At 43.1% G+C, this 24,109-nt stretch overlaps 2 protein-coding genes across 2 annotated transcripts; one reads left to right on the top strand and one right to left on the bottom strand.

Annotated features, from left to right (window-relative positions):
• Positions 1 to 1,481: 1,481 nt before the first annotated feature.
• Positions 1,482 to 5,788, top strand: zgc:171704 (Ras-related and estrogen-regulated growth inhibitor-like protein). The gene is made up of 4 exons (XM_049584400.1): positions 1,482 to 1,803; positions 2,891 to 2,944; positions 3,068 to 3,144; positions 3,679 to 5,788. The coding sequence occupies exons 1-4, from the start codon at positions 1,701 to 1,703 to the stop codon at positions 4,087 to 4,089; spliced, it is 645 nt and encodes a 214-aa protein (XP_049440357.1). The 5' UTR covers positions 1,482 to 1,700; the 3' UTR covers positions 4,090 to 5,788.
• plin6 (perilipin 6) lies at positions 5,771 to 23,880 on the bottom strand. Its single transcript, XM_049584399.1, is given in 9 exon segments — positions 5,771 to 7,287; positions 7,417 to 7,683; positions 15,326 to 15,510; positions 16,414 to 16,651; positions 16,982 to 17,064; positions 17,594 to 17,792; positions 20,599 to 20,638; positions 23,737 to 23,828; positions 23,830 to 23,880. Coding segments are annotated over 9 exon segments (1,587 nt in total). The 3' UTR covers positions 5,771 to 6,855.
• Positions 23,881 to 24,109: the final 229 nt, after the last annotated feature.

Here is a 24,109-nt window from a genome sequence, read left to right as displayed (position 1 = left end):
AGTATGTATTAATACCTGGCAGTATACATGTGTGACAATAGTCATATGTGTATAATAACAGTAGAAGTATGACTAATGACTAATGATGGCAGCAGCAGCAGGAGGCATCTGGCAGGACCACGGCAGCAGCACAACCACACACATCACGCTGTCCAGGCACCGCTGTGATATGAGTTAATCTGAGAGACAGTGGAGCACAAAGGCTCCGGAGAAGAAGCCGAGTTAGTGACATCCAGAATGGCCGAGTTAGCAAGATGCAGTAATAGGACGATGAGTGCCTGCTGCATGTCACATACTGAGGACAAATGCCCTGTGTGTGCCAGACCCCTACATAAAGCCCCGCCCAGCCTCTAGTTCTGCACGCTGTTTTTTGATAATCACAGCTTTTTTGAAGAGAAATAAACAAAAAATGACAAAAAAACAAACAAAACAAATAAAACTTCTGTGTTAGCCTATATCTGTTGTGTTTGTTATTTCTGTTAGTTTGAGAAGTTTTTTTTTATAAGACTAGCTTTGAATACTGGCTATAGTGAGGTTATTGTAATTATTAGGTTCAAATTTATTTCATATGCCTAGATGCCTAATGGCCATCCAGTAAGATAAATGTTAAGATGTTGGTTGTGCCTGGATGACGGATATTTTTATTTAATTTTTTCTTAATTTTTATTTTATTTTTTGTTTATTTTATTTTTCAGTTTTCCTCCCTGAGGGATTGCCACTTTATTGTGGTCAGGGGGTTTGTGTGTCTCAGTGACCCTAAGAGCTATACCAGCAGGAGCTTAGTCTTCAGGTGGGACACCCAAGTTGGACAGGTCTTAGGGTAGAGGTCTGACAGAGTGCAATCCATTTCTTTAGGTTGGGGGTTGGACACACAGCTAACAACAACCCAATTCCATGTAGAAAACACTGTTTTCAACAACAAAACAAGCGGTGAGCACATTTGAGACCACAGTGCTTTGACACCCTCTATAGGGCACTCACACAGCGTCCCCACATCCTGCGAGTGAGTGAGTGAGTGACCTTTATTTGTCAGCTCTACCCATGGCAAAAATGTGCTGGAGCATGATGCCCCCTTCACATTTATGACTGCCCCCTCATATGTGCCTGCCTAGAACTGGGCTTGGTGTGGACTGGAAAATAAACTGAGAAGAATTTTGTGGTTGAAGGTCAAAGGTCAGTGTGACCTCACAAAACAGGTTTTTGGCCATAACAGATGTTTGCAGACAGTGATGATGATGACGGTGAACGAGTCGGCAGTTAACAGAAATTTAATGTTCAGTTTCAGACCAACAGGAGACGATCAGATTTAAATGAACTCAATTTGTTTCCTCTGATGTAACTTAAATCTGTCAACATGTAGCACACAGGATATATTATATGTACAGCTCGTGTAGTCTGCTGAATGTACACTGGGAAATAAATAGTTAAACCTGTGAGGACAACAGTGTGGGTGAAAACAACACACACAAACACACACACACACACACTCTGTGATCTCAGTCCAGTTTCTCATTAACACTAATGACTCAACACTGACTAATCACTGACTGCAGTCTGCTCTGAGGCCCCGCCCCCAGGGTCTATATAAAGACCTGTCAGCGAGACCAGGACCTAAACCTGAACCAGGAGACCTGAGCCTGAGCGAGGAGACCTGCTGTGGGACCTGTCAGAGCTTGTAGTCCAGACCGTGTTGAGCGAAGATGGTGGTGGAAGTGAAAGGTCGGGTGGAGGCGATGGAGGGGAACCAGCAGAGAGTGGAGGCAAACATCCTGCTGCTGGGAGCTCACAGCGTCGGAAAGTCTGGTGAGAAAACTTTACCTCCAAACACAGAAATGACCAAACTCAGTTTCTGTCCAGTTTTCAGGTTCAATTTATACCGAAAATGTTTAATTTGATATTTGTTTCTCTTTTTACTGTCTGGTTTTATTTTGAGGCTTTTTATTTGTTTCAGATGATTGTTTGTTTTTAGTTTAATTGTTTTAGAATTTCTGTCGGCTGGATTTTAACGTGGAGCTGACGGGAAGATTAAAAAGTTTTGTAATTAATGTACTGACCCGATGGTAGATATGATGTCCTGTTTGAATGTGAAATAACATTGTTGAGAAGAGGAAGAAGAACCTGCCAGATACTCCGTAACATCTCCATGTTTAAATTTATATTATTATTATAGACAGATAAACTGAAGGACAAAATGTAAACTAGGTGCTTTTTAAAAAGTGTGGTCTATAGTCAATAAATCTCGATCTAAAGCGATCAGTTGATTCATAAATTAATTTGAAATCAGGCAGCAGCATTTTTCATTTTGTTGTTTAAATGATTTTATCAGTTATTAATTTGTAGAAACTTTTTGAAACCCAGAAAAAAAACATTTATATCAAATATAAAATCAACTGGAGAACTGAACCTCAGAACAGAAGAGTAGGGATGGTAATTCATAAGATTTTATTGATAACAGTGCCATTATCAATTCAGCTGATTGATACGATTCTTTATTGATTTCTGATTAATTTTCTGTGTGGAGGACAAAGTGCTCTCGCCACAGGTTTTCAGTGTCCGTGCAAATATATAATCCACTGACTGCACACAGCGTAGATCAGGGGTGGGAAACAAGTTCTCTCTCCAGTGTCTCTGAGGCTTTGACAAAACCTGTTAAAATTAATAACATTTCTTTTAACATTTTAAGTTTCATTTACCATGTTTGTAGGCTACACTGAATCTTAATGTTCTCCAGTTTAAGAATGTGTAGCCTATACACTGAGGACAAAACAAGTTTTAACATTTTATCAAAATAAATTGTGCATCATCATCATCATCATCATCATGCGAACCTGAGACTGATTCTGCGTTTCCTGCCTTTATATTAATGATGTGTCCGTCTGTCTGTCTGCAGCTCTCACCGTCAGATTTCTGACCCGGAGATTTATCGGAGAGTATGGAGAAATTGGTAAGAACCCACATCAATCCTCAGAGTGACTGTATTTGTTATTATTATTATTATTATTATTATTATTATTGTTATTGTGATCAATATATAATCAGCTGATCTGATGTTTTGATCTGTTTTCAGAGTCTGTGTACAGTCGAGTCGAGCGGATCGACGGTCAGGAGGTCTGCTTTAACATCTTGGACTCTCTGTACACACAGGTAACAGATGGACACACACACACACACACACACATTCTTGTACTTTTATCTTTGAGGACCTTCATTAACATAATGCTCTCCCTGCCCTGAACCTAACTGTTACAAGAACCCTAAAACCAAGTCTTAACCATCAATCAGGCTTTTGAAGAAGTGAGGAACAGCCAAAATGTCCTCACTCTGTTATTACATGTCATAGTCCTCACAATGTAGCACGTACAAGTAGAAACACTCACACACACAGAGGTTATACGAGCTTTAAATTCTAATTCATGAGACATTTATTTTGAAAGTCTCTGCTAAGTGAATCTGCTGAGAGCTTAACGCGTTGTGTAAAAACTGCGTTTGTATTTGTGGAGAGAAGTTTGAGATTTTCTCATTCACATCAATACAGTTTGATCACAGCAGCATCTGGTGGCCGTCAGAGGAACTGCAGCTCAAATATTCTCTCCTCACTAAAGCGCTTTATAATCTTTCCATGAAAATAAATGTTTATTTGAATCATAATTGACGATACATTTATTGTTTGGTCGTCAGGACGGTGAGACGAGTCCGTCCGTCAGTGACAAACAGCTGCAGTGGGCCGACGGGATCATCCTGGTCTACAGTATCTGCGACCGTCGCAGCTTCGACGTGGTCCGTCTGCAGCTGCAGCAGATCCGTCGCAGCAGGAAGCTATCGTCCGCCCCTGTCGTCATTGTGGGGAACAAACGAGACCTTAGCAATCATCGCAGTGTCTCCGGTGAGGAGGGAAGGCTGCTCGCTCTGTCTCAACACTGCGCCTTCTTCGAGGTGTCAGCCGCAGAGACGTACCATGGCGTCCTGCTGGTGTTCCACCAGCTGGTCGACCTCGTCAGAGAGAACCGAGCGCTGAGGAAGAGCTTGGCCGGTGTCCGAGGGATTGTCCGGAGTGTGTCCGCTGTGTTTGCAAAGAAACGAGCCGAGTAGACGAGAATGGAAGAACCCACGGTGACATCACAGTGAACACTTCCTGTCTTCATGAGGGAAGGTCAAAGGTCAGAGAGGTGATGGACAGAGGCAGGTTGGAAGAACGCGTTGACGTGAAGTTGGTCAAAGAAGGTCGTAGAAATGTTTTGTTTCAGAGCGACGTGAGATGGCCCGAGCTGACTCGACAGAAAAACGTGTATGGAGACTTTTAGCCAAGCTGGCACCATGGCAACCGCCGAAACATCTAAACAGCTATTAGTGGACTGATTGTGATGACATGTGATTCATCATTTGTGTTCATGTAATGATCCTTACCTTTCATCCAGCGCCATCATCAGGTCATCATATTAGTGTTTAATCACCTTCACATCAGCCTCACCTGTACTTTAGGTTTACTGCTACAGAACTAATGTTAGCTAAAGCACTAACACGCTAAACATACATGATGAACAGGGTTAACATTGTAGCTGCTGCACTTTAGCATGTTAGCATTGTTACTGTTAGCATGTTAGCAAACAAATCCTCATCCTGCTCCTCAGAGGATGAACCCTTCACATTATAATGCTACTGTGGCTGTGATGAACCCTGCAGCCTCTAGAGGGCGCTAACTGGATATGAGACATGTTTCCAGTAAACTTTACTGGTTTCACTGGAAACTTATACTGTGTTTAACTTGACATATTTCTTGATAAAAATCTGTTTAAATGTTTATTTATTGATTCTTGTTTGTTTGTTTGTTGGAGTCATGATTTCGACCTCATCTACACGGTCACGGGTGTTTTTTGTTGACAAAGCTTTTTTTATGTGTTTTGTTTTTTTGTCCAACAAACTGCGTTTTAGGTCACTGAAAACGAGCCTTTAGTAAAACTCCGTCCACGCTGAAGGTTTTTAGAAACTTTTTTTTTTTAGTGCAGCCTAAAATGGATCAAATCCGGACAGTCAATCAGGTCATTTTATGACGGTTGTGATGCTTAAAAAAAAGTCTCTACTGAGTTATTGACATCTCTTTCACCATGTCAGTCAATGGTAGCAGTCTTTTTGGGCTGCAAAGCATCCCTCAGTGGTGAAATTACACTGTTTTGCCACCACAATAATTGGCTTCAAAGCTCCTGGTAGAAGACTTTATGTTGTTGTAGGAGAACACGTACCTGTGCAGCCGTGATGAAGTCCTCAGGATCTGAAGGCCGGAGTCAGTGTTGGTGTTTCGACTGAGCCAACAGTTAAAAATCCAGCGTCTCTGATTTAAGATACCGTCACAGGAAGATGAAATATATTGTTGTTAGCCCTGTGACGAGGTCTTTTGAAGATATTACAGAGGATTGTGTAGATTTTAGTTGGATTGTCTCAGGCCCAAACTTCTCAGGACAACATGGTGGCAGCCATCTTGAATCCCAAAAGGCACCATGGCTCTTGACAGAGCTTCAGTTGTGTTGTTTAATTTGGAGGAGGGAAAAACCATGTTTACAGAAACCCCCGTGTCTGTGTGGAAATGATTTCTGGTTCACAGTGTTTCAGTTTATTATCATTATTTCACTTTCTGAGCGTGGTGATGTTCACCGAACACTGCTTGTGTAAATAAATATTTACACATGTTGATGTGATGGAAAGAGAACAAGCGAAGGTCAGATGTGAAACTTCAGATGTTGAAAATGACTCATGGTGCTTTTTTTTGTTTTTAAATAAAAGCTGAACAAAGAAACTTGAGTTTTTTTTTAATTCTGCAACAAACAAAGTGAAGCTGCAGAGCTCAAAGCTTTATTTAAACACGTCAGATTACATGTTGATACAGACAGAGACACGTTAGTGTTTATATGGAGGGAAACATGGTGACACAAACAGCTGCTTCTTAGATAAGCAATCAGACAGACTGAATTTATATTTATTGAAAATGTAAGAGCTTATATTTCTGACGTGAACTAAAAGTCAGTTACAGACACTTAATTTATTTAAATTCAGTTCAACTTCAGTCCTGAAAAATATTTCAGATATCCATCAGATTCAGGTCGGATCAAATATAATTAAGGACCATTCTGTCACCTTTCACTATTCTGTCAAAACCTTCATCACATCTCTAAACAACAACAAAAACAACTCTTCATCACAGTAAACTGAGCCGGCATGCTTTGTCTCAGTACGGTGGCCCAGAGGAGAGAAGCAGCCTTTCATAATAACATGTTGAGCTTGAATAATCTTTGTCAAACAGCAATTTATTTCCAGAGCTTTCAGTCACGTCTCGTGGACCTCAGCAGATGTATGTGAGACTCAATGATGATGAAGGTCATGAGATGTGACTGAAAGCACTGGAAAAACCACGTCAGCGCATCTTGTCACTAATTTGTTTTCAGAGTTTTAAAGTAAATATTTTATGGAATAAACATTTTTTATAAACTGTACATTTAAAATATGCTAATAATGATAATAATAATAATAATAATAATAATAGTAATAATAATAATAAAGTCGACTGAAATCTAAATTTATATATAAATTCTTGATGAAAACTAAAAGTCAAACCACAGCTGACGAGGCGTCGTTAAATCTTTCCTGTTTCTGTTACAATAAAATAAAACCTCCTGATTTATGAATCGACTCGTTTTTCAGAGATCTAAACTAACTTTCCGATCGCTCTGTTGCTGAACGTGTACGAACAAACCAGCATCAGCTGAGGCAGAAATGTGTCATCGTTGGGGTATGAGACGGGATTCTGTGATTGGTCGGGGGGTGGGACCGGCAGTGGTGACTGGATCAGAGATGTCAGCATGGTGTTTAAGAGTCGTCTGTTTCCACGTCGTCGGTGCCATTGGTGGCACTGGTGCCGTTCTCGGGGGTGTTGGGGCTCAAGTACTCGAACGCCTTCTGGCTCTGGGAGACGAACTGTTTGAGCGGAGCGAGAAGCATCTCCGTGGCGGATGGACGGCGGTGCGCAGTGACCTCGGAAGGGAGCTGCAGGCTGTCTACCTCTATGGTTGGAAGGTCCTTCGTGCTGGAGCGGCGGCGGGGGGTGTTTGTGGGGTCTGGGCTCCGGGGGCCGGAGGGGCTCCGGGCAGCACGGGAGTAGAGACTGCGGCGGCGGCGAGGACGTCCATCCATAGCTTTTAGGAAGAGGCTGTTAGCAGAGCTGCGACGAGCCGAAGACTCAGCTGAGAAGTCCTCCTGGTTCAGGAAGTCCTCCACCTCCTGAGCCGTCGGCTGCTGCAGCTGAAACACACGAGTTCAGATTATTTTATCGTCCACACACTGTGACTGGAAACAGGAAACTGGTCGCTTAGCTAGACCAAGAAATGTGTGTGTGTGTCTCAGACGGTGAGTCCGTCCCGTGAGCCTCACCATGGTGTAGAGCGGCGTGGCGTTGATCACCAGCTGCAGGAGGAGCTTGGAGAGTTCCTGCAGGTCTCTGAGCAGCTGCTGGACCTGAGCCGGCAGTTCTTTGATCTGACGCACGGGACGCAGCTCAGCTAACATGACGGCCTGATGTTTGACTCCGCCCACTGTCAGCTCCCGCAGACCCTCTGCCCGGTACACCAGCGCCACCAGAAGGCGCTGCAGGTACTGCAGCAGCTCACCAACCAGATCCAGGACTCCACCCAGGCCCACCTGCAGGGAACAGAGGAGGTCAGCAGCTGACACAGCAACCAGCACCAGAGTGAGGCCCCTGAAGACCCCCGAGGTCCTCTGAAGCCCCACAACAAAACCTGATCCACTCAGAAAATCATGACATCACCACATGTGAAACACAAGAAACTGTCAGTTCCCAGATTATTGTTGAATCTCATTGTTTTTATCTTAATAATTCGATCAGGACTCTTCTGGCTCCAGATTTTCTCAACATCCTGTAAAAACATTTTTTTCTCCCAAAAAACCAAACACAAGAACTTAATTACCTTCATCACATCAACTCACTCATGAACCTGCTGCTAACACTGCTAATGCTAACACAACACTTCCTCCTGCTGCTGCGTCACAATAAAACACTTCAAGTGGACCAACACAAGCTCTTATTGTGAAGGAACCACAGGAAACAAGGCATTGACTGAAGCCTGATGGGAACAAAAGGGGAACATGACCGATACATGATGGGAACAAGAGGGGGATGCAACCGAAATATTATGGGAACATGACAGAGACATAGCAGGAACAAGCCGGGGACAAGATGATAACACAACGGGAACATGACAGATACATGATGGGAACAAAAGGGGAACATGACAGAAACATGACGTAAACTTTCTGGAAACGTGATGGGAACACAATTAAAAAATGCCCTGCACTAAAACAAGAACATGACAGAGAAATGACAGAAACACGACGTGATGAAGCTGATAACTGAACAGCTCACTAAGAGAACCGTCACCTTCAGCTCTTCTTTCTCTGTGACCTCAGTCAGAGGTCAGAGGTCAGTTCTGTCTGTCTATCCAGCGTCTGTAGTAAACGTTCTGTTGTTCTGATGGACGTCTGATCCAAACAGGACTTGAAAGCTTCTCAGAGTCCAGCTGGCAGCTTCAACAGTTTCCCAGCACACCAGAGAACAAGAGGTCTGGACTGAGACCAGCTCAGAGCTGCGGACTGAGACACGTGAGGATGGCCGCCAGAGTCACGCCACGAGGACAGAGACAGCAACAACGACAGCGACAGCAGGGGGGCTGATTCAGGGACAGTCACAACGGGTCGTACTCTCAGGACCAGCAGTGAAAATAAATTGAGAAATAACTGAGCATCAGAGTCTGAACCTGTGACGAGCTCAGACACAAACACAACCAACAAATCAAACTCTGATGGTCGGCACGGCTCCTCAGTTACAGAAAAACATCATGATTATTATTATTATAAATTACTATTATTATTATTATAAAATTATTTACATAAACTGGTGCAAACAAACTGATGCATAAAAATGAACCAGAATGCAGGAAATTAAATGTTTGACCCTAAAAATATTCTGTTTCATATGTATGATGAATTTTCTGTAGATCAACTGAATGAATCAACTTTCAGCACCAAGTAAAACCTTAAAAAGAGGAAATCCACACTTGAATTAAAAGCACAAACCTTTACGATACTTGTTGGTTTTAACTCATTAAAATGAGAAATGTTTTTATTGTCCAGGTCATATGTACGTATGAACTGTATTTATTTTGTTTGTGATGGTTTTTATTGAAGGCGAACAGTTATCCTTGCATTTTTCTTTTCTGTTGAATTAGCTACTTTTTAATTGCATGTACAGTTAATTTTATTATGTCTCAGGTTATCTATGTGTCCTGGCATTATAAATAATCTAGAGATTTTAGTCATCTACATTTGCAAATACCAAGTGTTAACTTCCAGGCCTTAAAAGTGAAGCCAACGCTGAAGTGCCAAAAACTGCAGTTCCTCAAATGGCCACTTGAGGCTGGCTCCAAAAGTGAGTACATGTACAAGGGTCCCCATAGACCCAGGTCCCCAGGAAGGGCCCCTGGACTTTGAAGTCAATTTTTGTAGTAGCAAAACCATGACCTGGATCCAGTGTTGAAGGTGGCCCCCGTTCATTCCTATCAAAGTGACTCAGTGAAGCCAAAAAGCTCTGTTTCTGCAGTATGAAATTACCTGGATCTTCCGCACTGTGGGGCCCATAATAACACTCAGTCAGTAACACTCAGTCTACTTTCAAGGAGGACTGGTTTCTCTCAGAGTTAAACTGGGAGCGCTGGGTTTAACCCCTGGTTAATTTTTCAGAATTATAAACACGCTCCGGACATTTTGAGACAATCTGACGAGTCGTCTCGAGATTTAAACCACCAGAAGATAATTTAATAACGATGGTGATGATGATGATGATGAAGGTTCACAGACAGAAGAAACAACATTGATCAACCAAACAGAGAAACGTGATGAAACCAGTGAAACCAGTGAAGAGAGGAATCTGGTTCCTGCTGGCTGCGTTGAGTGAACAGAGACTCTGCAGGGTCTCATCAGGTATCTGGGTCAGACTGGGACAGAAGGTCGTGACCTCTGAGCAACAGCCAGAACAACACGAGAGGACACTACCAGGACGGCTGCCAACACACACACACACACACACACACACACACACACACACAGTCTCATTATTGTGAAGCTCAGTCAGCAGCTCGCAGTTTTTAACTATGATGATAAATGTTATTATAAATAATGTTATCATAAGATGTGATCATGATTTAAACATGTTTGAGTCTGTCAAAGCTCCAGTGTGTCAGATTCAGGAGGGAATAATATAATCCGTCTGTTTTCTTTAGTGTCTAATCAGATGAAAATGAGACTCGTTGCATTTTTGTCATCTTAGAATGAGCTGTTTATATCTGCACAGAGAGCAGGTCCTCGTCTACAGAGGTCACCATGTTGCACCACCATGTTTCTACAGTAGCCCAGAATGGACAAACCAAACACTGGCTCTAGATAGAGACATTTTCACATCAGCCATCGTAGTCAGAAGGCCCACGATGACGACAGCGTCAGAAAAATACAGAACAATTTACGTCAAAACAGCAATAATGAAATGATTAAGCAAACACTGAGTATCAGACCGGCTTGAGTGCTTTTACTCCAGTAAAGGATCTGAATATTTCTTCCACCACTGGTCGAAACAGATGAACATAAAACAAGTGAGTGTGTTACAGTAGCTCATGATGACAGAGGGTAAATAAACACAGCGGCACAGTGAGTGTGTTCAGACTCAGACGCCTGGTGCAGCACGTACACAGAGTCAGATCTCTGCAGAGGAAGCTGTTATCAGGGATGGAGCTCCTTATCTTCCTGTGTGCCTCTTTAACTGGGCGGAGAGGCCGCTCTGCTGATTTTATAAAGTTTATGTCTCCGTCCAGTCTGGCTCCTCTCCAAATGAAACTGCAGCCTCTCCTGAAGAAGAGCAGTGCTGATGCCAAGCTGAACAGTTGCTTTGATAACTCTGAGTCAGGTGTTCGGCCCCGTTACTGAGGCTGCACTCAGAGAGGTAATAACTGACATTCACCTGAACACAGACTCAGAGTCTCTGTTTCAGTGCTGATGGATTTAAGTGCTGTTTTAGAGAGAGAAGACCGTCCTGTTATGGAGACCAGAAACCTGGGTCGGACTGTCTCAGGTCACATCTCCATGACAGGAAGTTCTTTCTCTCGATTGGTAACTATATGTCAGAGCAGATGGCCGTGACATGTGGGGTCCCACAGGGTTCCATTTTGGGACCCCTCTTGTTTAATCTCCATATGCTTCCATTGGGCCAAATCACACAGAATAATAATGTAGCTTACCATAAATATGCAGATGACAAATACTGTTGCTTTCACCAGGTTCACATGGCTGCTACTTTTCTCTGCAACGTTCTAAAACGGTTTTGTCTCGTCGTGAGTCTTTGGTCTGAGCTGGACTTAAGAGTCACACACCAGACCTTGGTGTCATCTTGGACCAAATTTCCACAGCCACACCAAATCCATAACATCATCTGCCTGCTACCATTTAAACACACTGCTAGGGTCAGAGGAATAATGTCAAAGTGAGACCTTGAAAAGCTCAAACATGCTTTTATATCCAGTCAGATTACTGCAGTGCTCTGTTTATAGGCCCTTCAAAATAAGATGATCTGCAACTTCGTATTATTCAGAATGCTGCTGCGAGGGTCCTGACAAAAACTTGGAAATATGACCACATTACTCCCGTTCTAAAATCCTTATGTCGGATGCAGACTACACAATATTTTTGTCCGTTCTGACAGTCTCTCTATGTCAGATCAGGTGATTGCAGAGTCATAAAATTGTGTCGTGACTTGGCCGACAGACATGACAGACTACAGGATGGTCCATGACCAATCATCCTTGGTCGTTTTTCACGACATGTGTGATGTCATCGGATTATTCTCGTCATATTATTGTTATTATTATTACTATTATTTTAGTCACTGTGTCTGTTCATGTTCCAGCTGAACTGTTACTATAGTAATGTAAATAGTGTCACCAGATGGGCGGAGCTACATTTGAAGTACCACCATGACAGTCACTGAATCCTCTACAGGAAGTTCTTGCAAATGTTTCACAATAAAACCCTTATGAAAATGAAGGGATTATCTCAGCTGAAATGATAAGGGGCTTTTAATTTGAAACGGATACAGGAAGTGTTGAGTTTGAAATGACGGTGTGATGCATTAAATTTAACAGGATTGAAATTAAAAACAGAATAATAAATGAGGGCCTGTTTCTAATGTGGTGTGTTTGAGATGCAGCTGGTAGCCTCTGCAGCTGTGCTGAGTAAAGGCCCAGACACTATCTGTGAGTTTGATTCCTTTATATCCTCCATTATGAAGAAAGAACATTCTTTGCTAGCTTGATGCTAATGGCAGTACTCAGCGGGTTGATAAAGTGCCTCTGCTGTTTCCTTTTCACTCTGTGTGCTAACGTCCCTACAGGAAATATCTAAAAGGCTGGGCTGTTGTTGTCCTACAGTTTCCACGGCAGCAGATCGCTCTGTGTTCCTATTGGTCAAAGTGACGGCTGTGACGGGAGAAGTCATGGAAGACAAAAATCAAACACGCTAGACTTTCTGTAGGGACATTGTGAGGCGTCTCAGACGTGGCGTCGGTTGTCGTCTACTGTGACACACTACAGGAGATAAGACAATAGAGGATATCGTACAACAGTCGTTCACGATCTGAGTGGACAGTGTACAACACTCTGTCGGGCTGTTATCGGGCTGATATCATAAAGTGTGAACCCAACATTACACTGACTAGCTGTCACTCAGAGAACTGATTTCAAAATCCTGCTGCTTGTGTAGGAATCACTCTGTGGCTCAGCGCTCAAATACGTTCTATATCTCTGACATACTTTTGACATTTGAACCCTCTGGAACCCTGAAGACATCTGTGGACATCAGAGGACATCTGAGGACATCTGTGGACATCAGAGGACATCTGAGGACATCTGCGTCCAGCTGACTGACCGTCCCAAGATTTCAAACAAAACATCGTAAAGCAGCACAGACCTGTAACAACATCCCAGATGACGTCAGACAGCCTCGACTCAAAGCTAAAAACGTTCCTTCCGTACTCTGCCTCCTCCACCCTGTAATGAGCGCTAACTTATTTATAAACTCCATTTTAAGTCATTATAAATAATCTTTTTATCTTTGCACCTCTTGTTCTGCATGTTTGCTAATTTTAATGGTGATTTTTTTAAAACTGTAAATCATTTAGTCATTAATTTAACCTTTTATATCTTCACTCTTTTATTGTAAATCTGTTTCCTTATGTTTTATATTCTATCGCTCAGTAAAGCACAGCTGTATGAAATGTAATGTATAAATAAAGCTGCCTTTCCTATCAGATACATCACTTTATATGAAAATAAAAACAGATCATGTAAATGTAAGGTTTCTGTCAGACAGCAGTGACAGACTGATTTTTTTCAGCTGCTGCTTGAGTTTAATATTTTTGTGTATTCATGCAGTTTTATGTCATTTCCTGAGAGTCCTGTTATAAAAACAAACTCTTATTTATTTCTGAGCTTCAGTGTGAAATCAGTCGGACTGCATCCGATTACAGTGAATGAGATCTGTGTGTTCAGGACGGAAAGACGCTCATGTGTCTGGTCACGTAGCCGCTGCCACCGCCACACACACACTTGTTTGTTTTCAGATTTCTATCATGGTGATTTAAAGGACAGAAAGATTCAGTTTAAACAGCTGCGTCACAGCGACGCTGATAATCATCTCAGTTTGCTGAAGCTGCACTGAGCTGCTGAGAGGAGACACATGTCTGAGGCCAGACGTGACGAGGGAAATATTCAGAGGGGAAATTAAATGTTGATGTGCTGCTTTAATAAACATCTGATTTAGAGGTTTGTCAAAAAATATGGAGTCTGACCTCATAGCTCTCAAATTAACTTTAAAATCAGAGACGTCTTTAAATCACTGTCCTTGATCTAAAACTTCCATTTGAGCTGCAAGTTTACTCAGAAAATGTTTCTGTTGTACTTCTTTGTTTAACATTTCAATCTTGATTTAATGTGTCAGCTTTGTATGAACACTTTATTAAGATAATGAACATATAAGCACTCTGCTGATGGACCAGTTCCCAAATTGGTTTTCCCAAAATAAACAAGCAGCTGATCATTATCACCTCTGATGAGGAGGTTATCTGCAAAGCAGCTGCCTGAAACATCAGGATGGAGTGAATCTGATGAATGAGTGAACTCAGAGACTTTGAGTTTTTAATTCTGTCTGTTCATGTTCCCTCGTGTTGTCTCAAACCATCCATCATTATCTGCTTATCCAAAGCCAGGGCTCGGGGGCAGCAAAGTACTCCAGGCGTGCTTCTCCCCAGCGACGCTCTCCAGCTCCTCCTGAGGGACCCGAGGCGTTCCCAGACCAGATGACATATATAATATCACAGCATGTTCTGCTCCAGGGCCGCCCACCAACCACCTCAACCATACACACACCATACAACTACAAATATGTCTGAACGTGTTTGAAACTCTGTATTTTACTGTCACCTCATCACAGGCTGGTGTGAACATTCACATATCACATAACGGTCTCAGTTCTCTGTCCGACTCTGTGACTCCACACTGCAGGAACCTCGCTGTCATTTCTAAACAAACCGTCAGTTTGGACAAATATGTAAATTCAATAATTCAGTCCACCTTCCACCACCTCAGACACATCTCCAGGATCAGATCATTCCTTTAACACACACACGGAAACTGATTCATGCATTCATAACCAGTCGAATAGATTGCTGTAGTTCCTCTGGCACCAGTGAGAAATCCCTCTCCTGCCTCCAGCTCATCTACAACTCTGCTGCCAGAGTCTTGACTCGGACTAGAAAACATGACACGTCATGGCGATCCTTCCCTACACTGGTGACCTGCTGCTTTTAGAAATGACTGTAAGATTTTATTGATGACTTGCGAAGCCCTGAGGCCTCGCTCCAAGTTTTATAACACATCTTTTATTGCCCTGTGTTCCCTCTCACAGCCTGAGGTCCTCAGATGAATCTGTTCTTGTTGTTTCGACGTCTGGATTAAAGCACAGGTTTGACAGCTCCTGCAGTCACAGCTCCTCGACTATGGAGTGACGTGTCTGAGGAGATCAGAGCTGCAGACTCACCTTTTTTATTATCATGTTTTACTCTGTTATCTTTTTTTATCTGCTTTTTCTTTCATTCAGTTTTGTCAGGCGCTTTGTGACTGTGTTCAAAATGTGCTGTATAAATAAAGTTCATGAACATTATTCATACCTTGTCTGCAGCGTCTCCCATGGCCCTGACGGCTCTCTGCAGCTGCTCTCTGACCTTCATCATGCGGTGATAAAGCTGCAGGCTGAGGTTCAGCAGGAGGCTGCGCACCCTCGTCCACAGGCTGGGCTCGTCTGCGTCTTCATCTTCATCCTCGTACTCCTGCACCCTCATCTCCCACTCCCGACCTGACAGACAAACAGCAGAGACGTTTCACCCATCTGAAGCGTTTCTCAGATTCTCTGTGAAATAAAACGTAGAGAAGATTCTGGAGCTGAAGAGCAGAGCTTCAGTAACATAACGTGTTACCAAGGACTTCATGTGACATCATCACATCTACAGTGTCACCTAATGTGTAACCCAAAATAAACTCTTTATTGTTTTCATTTTTCATTCATCCACACTGATCTACACCGCCTCACTTTTTACACCACGTTACCAACTTTCCAGTTTCAATCTGTGACTTTTTTCCCCTCAAATTATGAGTTTAATCTCGTAATATTTCAATTTTATTCTCACAGATTTACGACTTCGTTCTTGAAATCTAAGATTTTTTTATTTAACATGGCCCCAACCCGCCTTCATAAATAAGTGATGCCCATAAAGGGTTAAATGATCACGTCTGATGTCAGTCTGAGACTTTTTAAATCAGGTTTACTGCTGCAGAGCAGACTGGAGGACAGACTGATGGAGGACAGACTGGTGGAGGACAGACTGATGGAGGACAGAGTGGAGGACAGACTGATGAATGACAGAGTGGAGGACAGACTGATGGAGGACAGAGTGGAGGACAGACTGATGGAGGACAGACTGATGGGGGACATACTGATGGAGGACAGACTGATGGAGGACAGACTGATGGAGGACAGACTGATGGGGGACAGACTGATGGAGGACAGACTGATGGGGGACATACTGATGGAGGACAGACTGATGGAGGACAGACTGATGGACAGATTGGAGGACAGACTGGTGGAGGACAGACTGGTGGAGGACAGACTGGTGGACGTCATGTGAGACATCTCTGAGCTCAGTCAGACGGCTGCAACCAAATCCTCACCCACAGTTACCCAGAATGCCCCTGTACTCACGCAGCGTGGGGGGGAGGGGCAGGTAGTAGGCAGTGGCGTCCTCCAGACGACTCAGGACGTCGTCCAGTCCCAACGTGGCGGCTCGGCCCACCTGAGTGTCCTGCAGCTGCCGCATGGCCGCCAGAGCGGCGTCGGACAGACGCTCCAGCTGATCCAGAGCTCCGTCCATCCCGTCCACCATCCACAGCTGCACGTCGTCCAGCGTCAGGAAGAGGGCGTCCTTCAGGTGTCCCATCACCTGACGACCAGGGGACAACACCTGGTCAACGGGGACGCTCTGCACACCTGCTCACTCTGACCCCGAAGCAACATGCATATTCACTCTGATCATTATTGATTAATCTGTCAATCAATCATTTAGTTTATAGGTTACTATAACAGAGGGACAAATGTCTCGTCTGTGGACGACAAACAGACTCGCAGATAGAAAAGAGGGGAATTATTGATGATTAAATTATTGCTTATTCAATTATTTGTCATTAATTTCCTTTTGATCAATAACTGGCTCCAGGTCTGATCTGTGATATTAGAGATGATGATGATGATGATGATGATGATGAGAACAAACCTCGTCCGTTGATTGGTTCAGGATGGGGAAGTTTTTCTCCAGACGGTCGAGACCAACCAGAGCCATACTGTTGGCAACTTCAACTGCAGAGACAGACACAGAGACGGAGACAGAGACAGACACAGACACAGAGACAGAGACAGACACAGAGTCAGAGACAGAGACAGACACAGAGACAGACAGACACAGAGACAGACAGACACAGAGAGACAGACACAGAGACGGAGACAGAGACAGACACAGACACAGAGACAGAGACAGACACAGAGACAGAGACAGAGACAGACACAGAGACAGAGACAGAGACAGACACAGAGACAGAGACAGACACAGACACAGAGACAGAGACAGACACAGAGACAGAGACAGACACAGACACAGAGACAGAGACAGACACAGAGAGACAGACAGAGACAGAAGTACTCACAGTATCAGTATCAGCAGTAGTATTTATAGTATCAAACACAGTATTATCAGCAGCAGTATTCACTTCCACAGACTTCAGGCTGCAGCAGTATTAACAGTATTTATCTACATATACTCTGCAGGAGTCAGTCAGTAATACTCAGCAGTATCAGCAGTAGTATCAGTAGTATTTGCAGTATCACGTACTCTGTGGCTCCAGACTCTGCAGGAGGGGCGTGGCTTGTGTCATGGCGACTTGGGAGACACTGCGGATTCCAACCTCAGCAACTCCTCCCATCAGACGCAGAAGAGGGTAACGACCTTTGACCTCTGAGTACACAAAGGTCATCGACTGCAGTGCCGAGCGAACCAGAGGAAGGCTGGAGACCCTGAGCACGGCGCTCGTCTGAAACACAGTAACATTACTGCATCTGGTCTGAATCACGGTAACGTTACTGCATCCGGTGTGAAACACGGTAACGTTACTGCATCCGGTGTGAAACACGGTAACGTTACTGCATCTGGTCTGAATCACGGTAACGCTACTGCATCTGGTCTGAAACACAGTAACATTACTGCATCTGGTCTGAATCACGGTAACGTTCCTGCATCTGGTCTGAATCACAGTAACATTACTGCATCCGGTCTGAATCACGGTAACGTTACTGCATCTGGTCTGAATCACAGTAACATTACTGCATCCGGTCTGAAACACGGTAACGTCACGGCATCTGGTCTGAATCACGGTAACATTCCTGCATCTGGTCTGAATCACGGTAACGTTACTGCATCCGGTGTGAAACACAGTAACGTTACTGCTTCCGGTCCGAAACATGGTAACGTCACTGCATCTGGTCTGAATCACGGTAACGTTAATGCTTCCAGTCTGAAACATGGTAACGTTACTGCATCTGGTCTGAAACATGGTAACGTTACTGCGTCTGGTCTGAAACACGGTAACGTCACGGCATCTGGTCTGAATCACGGTAACATTCCTGCATCTGGTCTGAATCACGGTAACGTTACTGCATCCGGTGTGAAACACAGTAACGTTACTGCTTCCGGTCCGAAACATGGTAACGTCACTGCATCTGGTCTGAATCACGGTAACGTTAATGCTTCCAGTCTGAAACATGGTAACGTTACTGCATCTGGTCTGAAACATGGTAACGTTACTGCATCTGGTCTGAATCACGGTAACGTTCCTGCATCTGGTCTGAATCACGGTAACGTTACTGCATCTGGTCTGAAACACGGTAACGTTACTGCGTCTGGTCTGAATCATGGTAACGTTACTGCATCTGGTCTGAATCACGGTAACGTTCCTGCATCTGGTCTGAATCACGGTAACGTTACTGCGTCTGGTCTGAATCATGGTAACGTTACTGCATCTGGTCTGAAACACGGTAACGTTACTGCGTCTGGTCTGAATCATGGTAACGTTACTGCGTCTGGTCTGAATCACGGTAACGTTCCTGCATCTGGTCTGAATCACGGTAACGTTACTGCGTCTGGTCTGAATCACGGTAACGTTACTGCATCTGGTCTGAATCATGGTAACGTTACTGCATCTGGTCTGAAACACGGTAACGTTACTGCATCTGGTCTGAATCATGGTAACGTTACTGCATCTGGTCTGAATCACGGTAACGTTACTGCATCTGGTCTGAATCACGGTAACGTTACTGCATCTGGTCTGAATCACGGTAACGTTACTGCATCTGGTCTGAAACACGGTAACGTTACTGCATCTGGTCTGAATCACGGTAACGTTACTGCATCTGGTCTGAATCACGGTAACATTACTGCATCTGGTCTGAAACACGGTAACGTTACTGCATCTGGTCTGAATCATGGTAACGTTACTGCATCTGGTCTGAATCACGGTAACGTTCCTGCATCTGGTCCGAAACATGGTAACGTTACTGCATCTGGTCTGAATCACGGTAACGTTACTGCATCTGGTCTGAATCACGGTACCGTTACTGCATCTGGTCTGAAACACGGTAACGTTACTGCATCTGGTCTGAATCACGGTAACATTACTACATCTGATCTGAAAACACGGTAACGTTACCGCAATACTACACTGCTCAAAAATATGAAGGGAACACTTAAGTGACACATACATTGATGAATGAATGATTGAAGTGTAAAATATTTACTGATGTACATTGTATAATTTGTTGAGAACCAAATGACTGAGAACCAAAATTATCAATCATCTCAGACCTGGATCAGGGCATCAGTGAGCTCCTGGACAGTCTGCGGTGGTACTTGGCGGCGTCACATGCACTGATACATAACGTCCCATAGATGCTCAGTTGGATTTACTGTAGGTCAGGGGAACGAAAGGACCAGTCAATGGCATCAGTGCCTTCATCATCCAGGAACTGCCTACACACTCTGGACACATGAGGCTGGGCATTGTCCTGCACCAGGAGGAACCCAGGGCCCGCTGCACCAGGAGGAACCCAGGGCCCTCTGCACCAGGAGGAACCCAGGGCCCTCTGCACCAGGAGGAACCCAGGGCCCGCTGCACCAGCGTAAGGTCTGACAGTCACTCTGAGGGTTTCATCCTGGTACCTGACAGCAGTCAGGGTACTGTTGGCTCTGACATGGAGGTCTGTGTGACCCTCCCCTTCAGACAGTGTAGTCAGAAACATGCACGCCAGTAGCCTGCTGGAGGTCATGTTGTAGGGCTCTGGCAGTGCTCCTCCTGTTCCTCCTCACACAAAGGAGCAGATTGCTCCTGATGGCTGTTCCATCGGTGTGTGAGTGTGTTAAAACTGAGCAGCAGGTGGCACCTTGTATGGTAGCCTCGGCCACCAGTGTATGAATGTGTGTGTGTGAATGGGTGAATGTGACTCGTAGTGTCAAAAGCGCTTTGAGTGGTCACTAGATGACTAGAAAGGCGCTATACAAATGCAGGTCCATTTAGCATTCCCTTGTTGGGGGTTGTCTTTCTTTTGCCTCTCCATTGCACCTGTTGTCACTTTGATTTGCACCAAAGCAGCTGAAACTGATTCACAATCACTTGATTGATCCCTGAAGTTTAACTGACTTCCTGTTACACTGTGACCATTAAGGGTTCCCTTCAGTTTTTGAGCTGTGTATGAGAAGACAACAAAGGAAGAGAAGAAGAAAAAGAAGCAGGAGAACAAAAAGGAGAGGGACATTAAGAAAAAGGAAGGAGTAGCAGAAGAAGTTACCTCCTGATGTTGACGCTGAGACATTTCTCCTTCACCGAGTCTGAGAGGAACAAACAGAGGAGAGATGAGCACGAGGCAGTCAGCTGCTGAACCTCCACAAAGATCTCGACTGTTCATCAAACCAGCGTGAAAAATCATCGTCTCCCATTTTACCATCGATACAGGACTCTGATTATGTTCCCCACACATCACCGTGACAACCAAGTGCTGTCATCGATTCAACATTCTCTCTCAGATAAACACAGAGCTCACATAAACATCACAAACATCTGCATTGTATCATATCAACCTCTGTTTGTTTACACTGTGAGAGTTATGATCCAGTCAGTGATCAGTTCCCAACCTGGAGGTCACAACATACTGTAGATACTTCATATTAAATTCATTGCAGAGCAATAAATGTACAGATAACTGATAAACTGGACAAATAATCAGACGCGTGCACAGACAGACTCCAGGTGGCGCTCAAGCACCTGTTGTTTTGCCCTCTGACTACATAAGTGCCCTTTTTTTCTGTTTATATTAATAATTTCATATTTTAATCTTTAAAGTTGGTCCATAGCATCAATTTCCAATTAATAGTGTGTGTTTTTCCCGACAACTGAGTCGAGCTGCTGCCTCTTTAACGTTCCTTCAGACAACCACACAAATTGAGCGTCCTGCAGAGCAGCATCACGTCTCCCTCACCTGACAGGTAATGACAGTGTTTGTCTTCAGCCTCAGAATTATTTGTCACTGTTGTGAAAATAATCCACCATTAAAACATCTCCTTACAGACAGACTCATTTAGGGAAAGGTGGGAAAAATGTGGACATATTGATATCAGTTATTGGTCAGATAAGTTGTTATATATCAGCCTATCTGCAAAAATCCACGATGGTGCATCCCTACTTGTGAAGCATTAGCACCCCTAGTGGGGGTCGGGACCCTCGGGTTGGGAACCAGTGTTGAAGAGGTTCTCAACCTGTTCTTTCCACAGTTAGGTCACTGAACTAAACTGAAGAACCAGTAGAAAACGTTTAAAGCTCCTGTCTGTTTCTTTAGAGACTGTTACCTGGCTCTTCAGCTGAGTTTAGAACAGAGTATTTCCAGAGGACATCCCATCAAAGCAGCTGCTCTCTGCCTCCTGCCTCCACGTGACACATCCCAGATTTGAAAAGGTAACAAACTGTGTTTCTCAGCAAACATTTAGTCCATCTTGAGTTTTTTAGGCTAACATTACATAAGAAGTGATGAATACACATTTATATTTGAAGTAAAAGTGTCATTTAGAATCATACTGACTCGTCCTGGTGTTTTCTGGGATCATTCAGAAGCCCAGTGTTTAAAACAATGTAAAAACAATATATTGACAAATTCACACAGTTCCAGTGTCCTGGAAAATCCTGGGAAAGTCCACCAGCAAACCTCCGAACTGGACCACTTGTGACCACTTCCTTCCTGTACCATCAGCACATTGGTCACATGATCACAGCCTTCCAAAATATGTGGTCATACAGGAATTACTGGCTCATAATGACGTGGGATCGAAACACATTTCGGAGCGTTTGGTTCTGCTCAGCAGCACCTTTGTTCAAAGTGTTAAATATGTCAATTACAGAATATTTATAAAAAGTATAAATTATAATCAGATGCACCAGGAAGTGACGTCAGCTGTTTCTAAGATGCCTGAAACTTACTCAGAAATAACAAGACGAGAAAGTTGCAGGGATGCAGGATATTGGATCTTTTTGCTGATATTCAATATGCTGATATATAACAACTTATATAACCAATAACTGATATCAATATATCCACTTTTCCTCCACCTAACCTTAGTGATCATCAAGTCTCTTCTGTAGTGAATTAACATCATATTATACATACATGCTCTCATCACGACGGCCCACCAGCTGATGGAGACATGAAACAAGTGTCTGTGATATTCAGTCATTGTGCTAAATAAGAAAAAGCATGTTGGCTGATTCTGATTGTTCATTTCAAAGCCGATAAAAGATTAAATCTAACCTTATGCAGCATAAATGTTTTTCCTGCATTCACATTGTGTAAATCGTCTCATGACCTCTGTGGGGTCGCAGCCCTCATGTTGGGCTCCTTGCTGTTTGTCAGTTTGACTTTTCTGTAACTCAGATTTCAAATTCAAATGATTCAAATCTACACCGTAAAAAACATTTGAAGACAGACTCCAGATGAAATGAATTCTGAGTCCGACGGTTCAGTTTGGTCTCATGCTGCTTTTTAAACGATCAAACAGGAAATATTTAAAATATCAGGGTCGAAATCTGAGAGAAGAGCTATCAGAAATGACACTAAAATCAGAGAGATGTTTAAAACCAGAAACTTTTTATTTTATTACTGAGATGCTAAAAAACAGATTTTATCACATTTTAAGGAACAAAATCATCAAACATCAACATGATATTGATCTGAGTGAGTTAATCAGCAAATTTGTTCAGTTGCACAACTAATAAACTGTAACAGCAACAGAAACTTCCAGAGTGAGATGAGTGAAGCCACACCCTGACAGGACAACACCTCGCAGTCTCACCGCTGATGACAAGCACAAACAAAAACTAAAAAACACATCCAAATCTGAAAAAATCAGCTCATAAAACACTAAAATCTTAGAATAAGTGACGGCAGAAAGTATTATCAATTATCAATCAATCAATCAATTTTATTTATAAAGCCCAATATCACAAATCACAATTTGCCTCACAGGGCTTTACAGCATACATTAGTTATTTTACAGATAGTTATGAATGTTTTTGAACAAATCTTCTCAGTTTTATGAAACAATATTTTGACATTTCAAACTGTCTTTTGTCCTTTGAGGCTGATTTTAGATTATTTTCAGATTTTTTTTTCTCCTGTGAAAAACATTTATTTTCTTGTTATAGTTATAAATTATGACCAGTCAGAACGATTCCTGAAGAAACTGACTGATTATCGGGTCTATAAATAATACAGAAAAACACAATTTCCAAAACTCAAAGAGATTATAATGAAATCAAATGTGAGAAATGTTCTGAATGAAATTTTCTGTTAAAATAAACTGAACTTGAGAAATTAATGAAACATCAAAGTTTCTCTGATCGACTGATGAAGCCAGAGATTGTTCAGAAAATCAGGTCTTACCCCATCAGACAGCCTGAGTGATGATGATGATGATGATGATGATGATGACAAAGAGTCTCTGCCTGTGTGACCTGCTCGTACAGAGTGCAGACACTTTTTGTGGTTGAAATCAGCAATCTGATTGGACGGAGCGTGCTGTGACATCACCACTGAGAACGTGAATCAGACGTCTGCTGTTTGATTCTGTGAGCAACCAATCAATTAACAGACACTCAATGAATTCATTCACACACACACACACACACTCACACTCACACACACAGAGCTGTGCCCAGTGTCATTTTTTAATATTCAAAGCTTCTACTGAGGCTTTCGAGTTATTCTTTGAATATAATATACAAAGAATATACAGGAAAGGCCAAAGCAGACTCTA

The sequence above is a fragment of the Epinephelus fuscoguttatus genome, linkage group LG8, assembly GCF_011397635.1.
Source record: "Epinephelus fuscoguttatus linkage group LG8, E.fuscoguttatus.final_Chr_v1".
Classification (NCBI taxonomy): domain Eukaryota; kingdom Metazoa; phylum Chordata; class Actinopteri; order Perciformes; family Serranidae; genus Epinephelus; species Epinephelus fuscoguttatus.
This window is presented reverse-complemented; position numbering and strand designations above follow the sequence as displayed.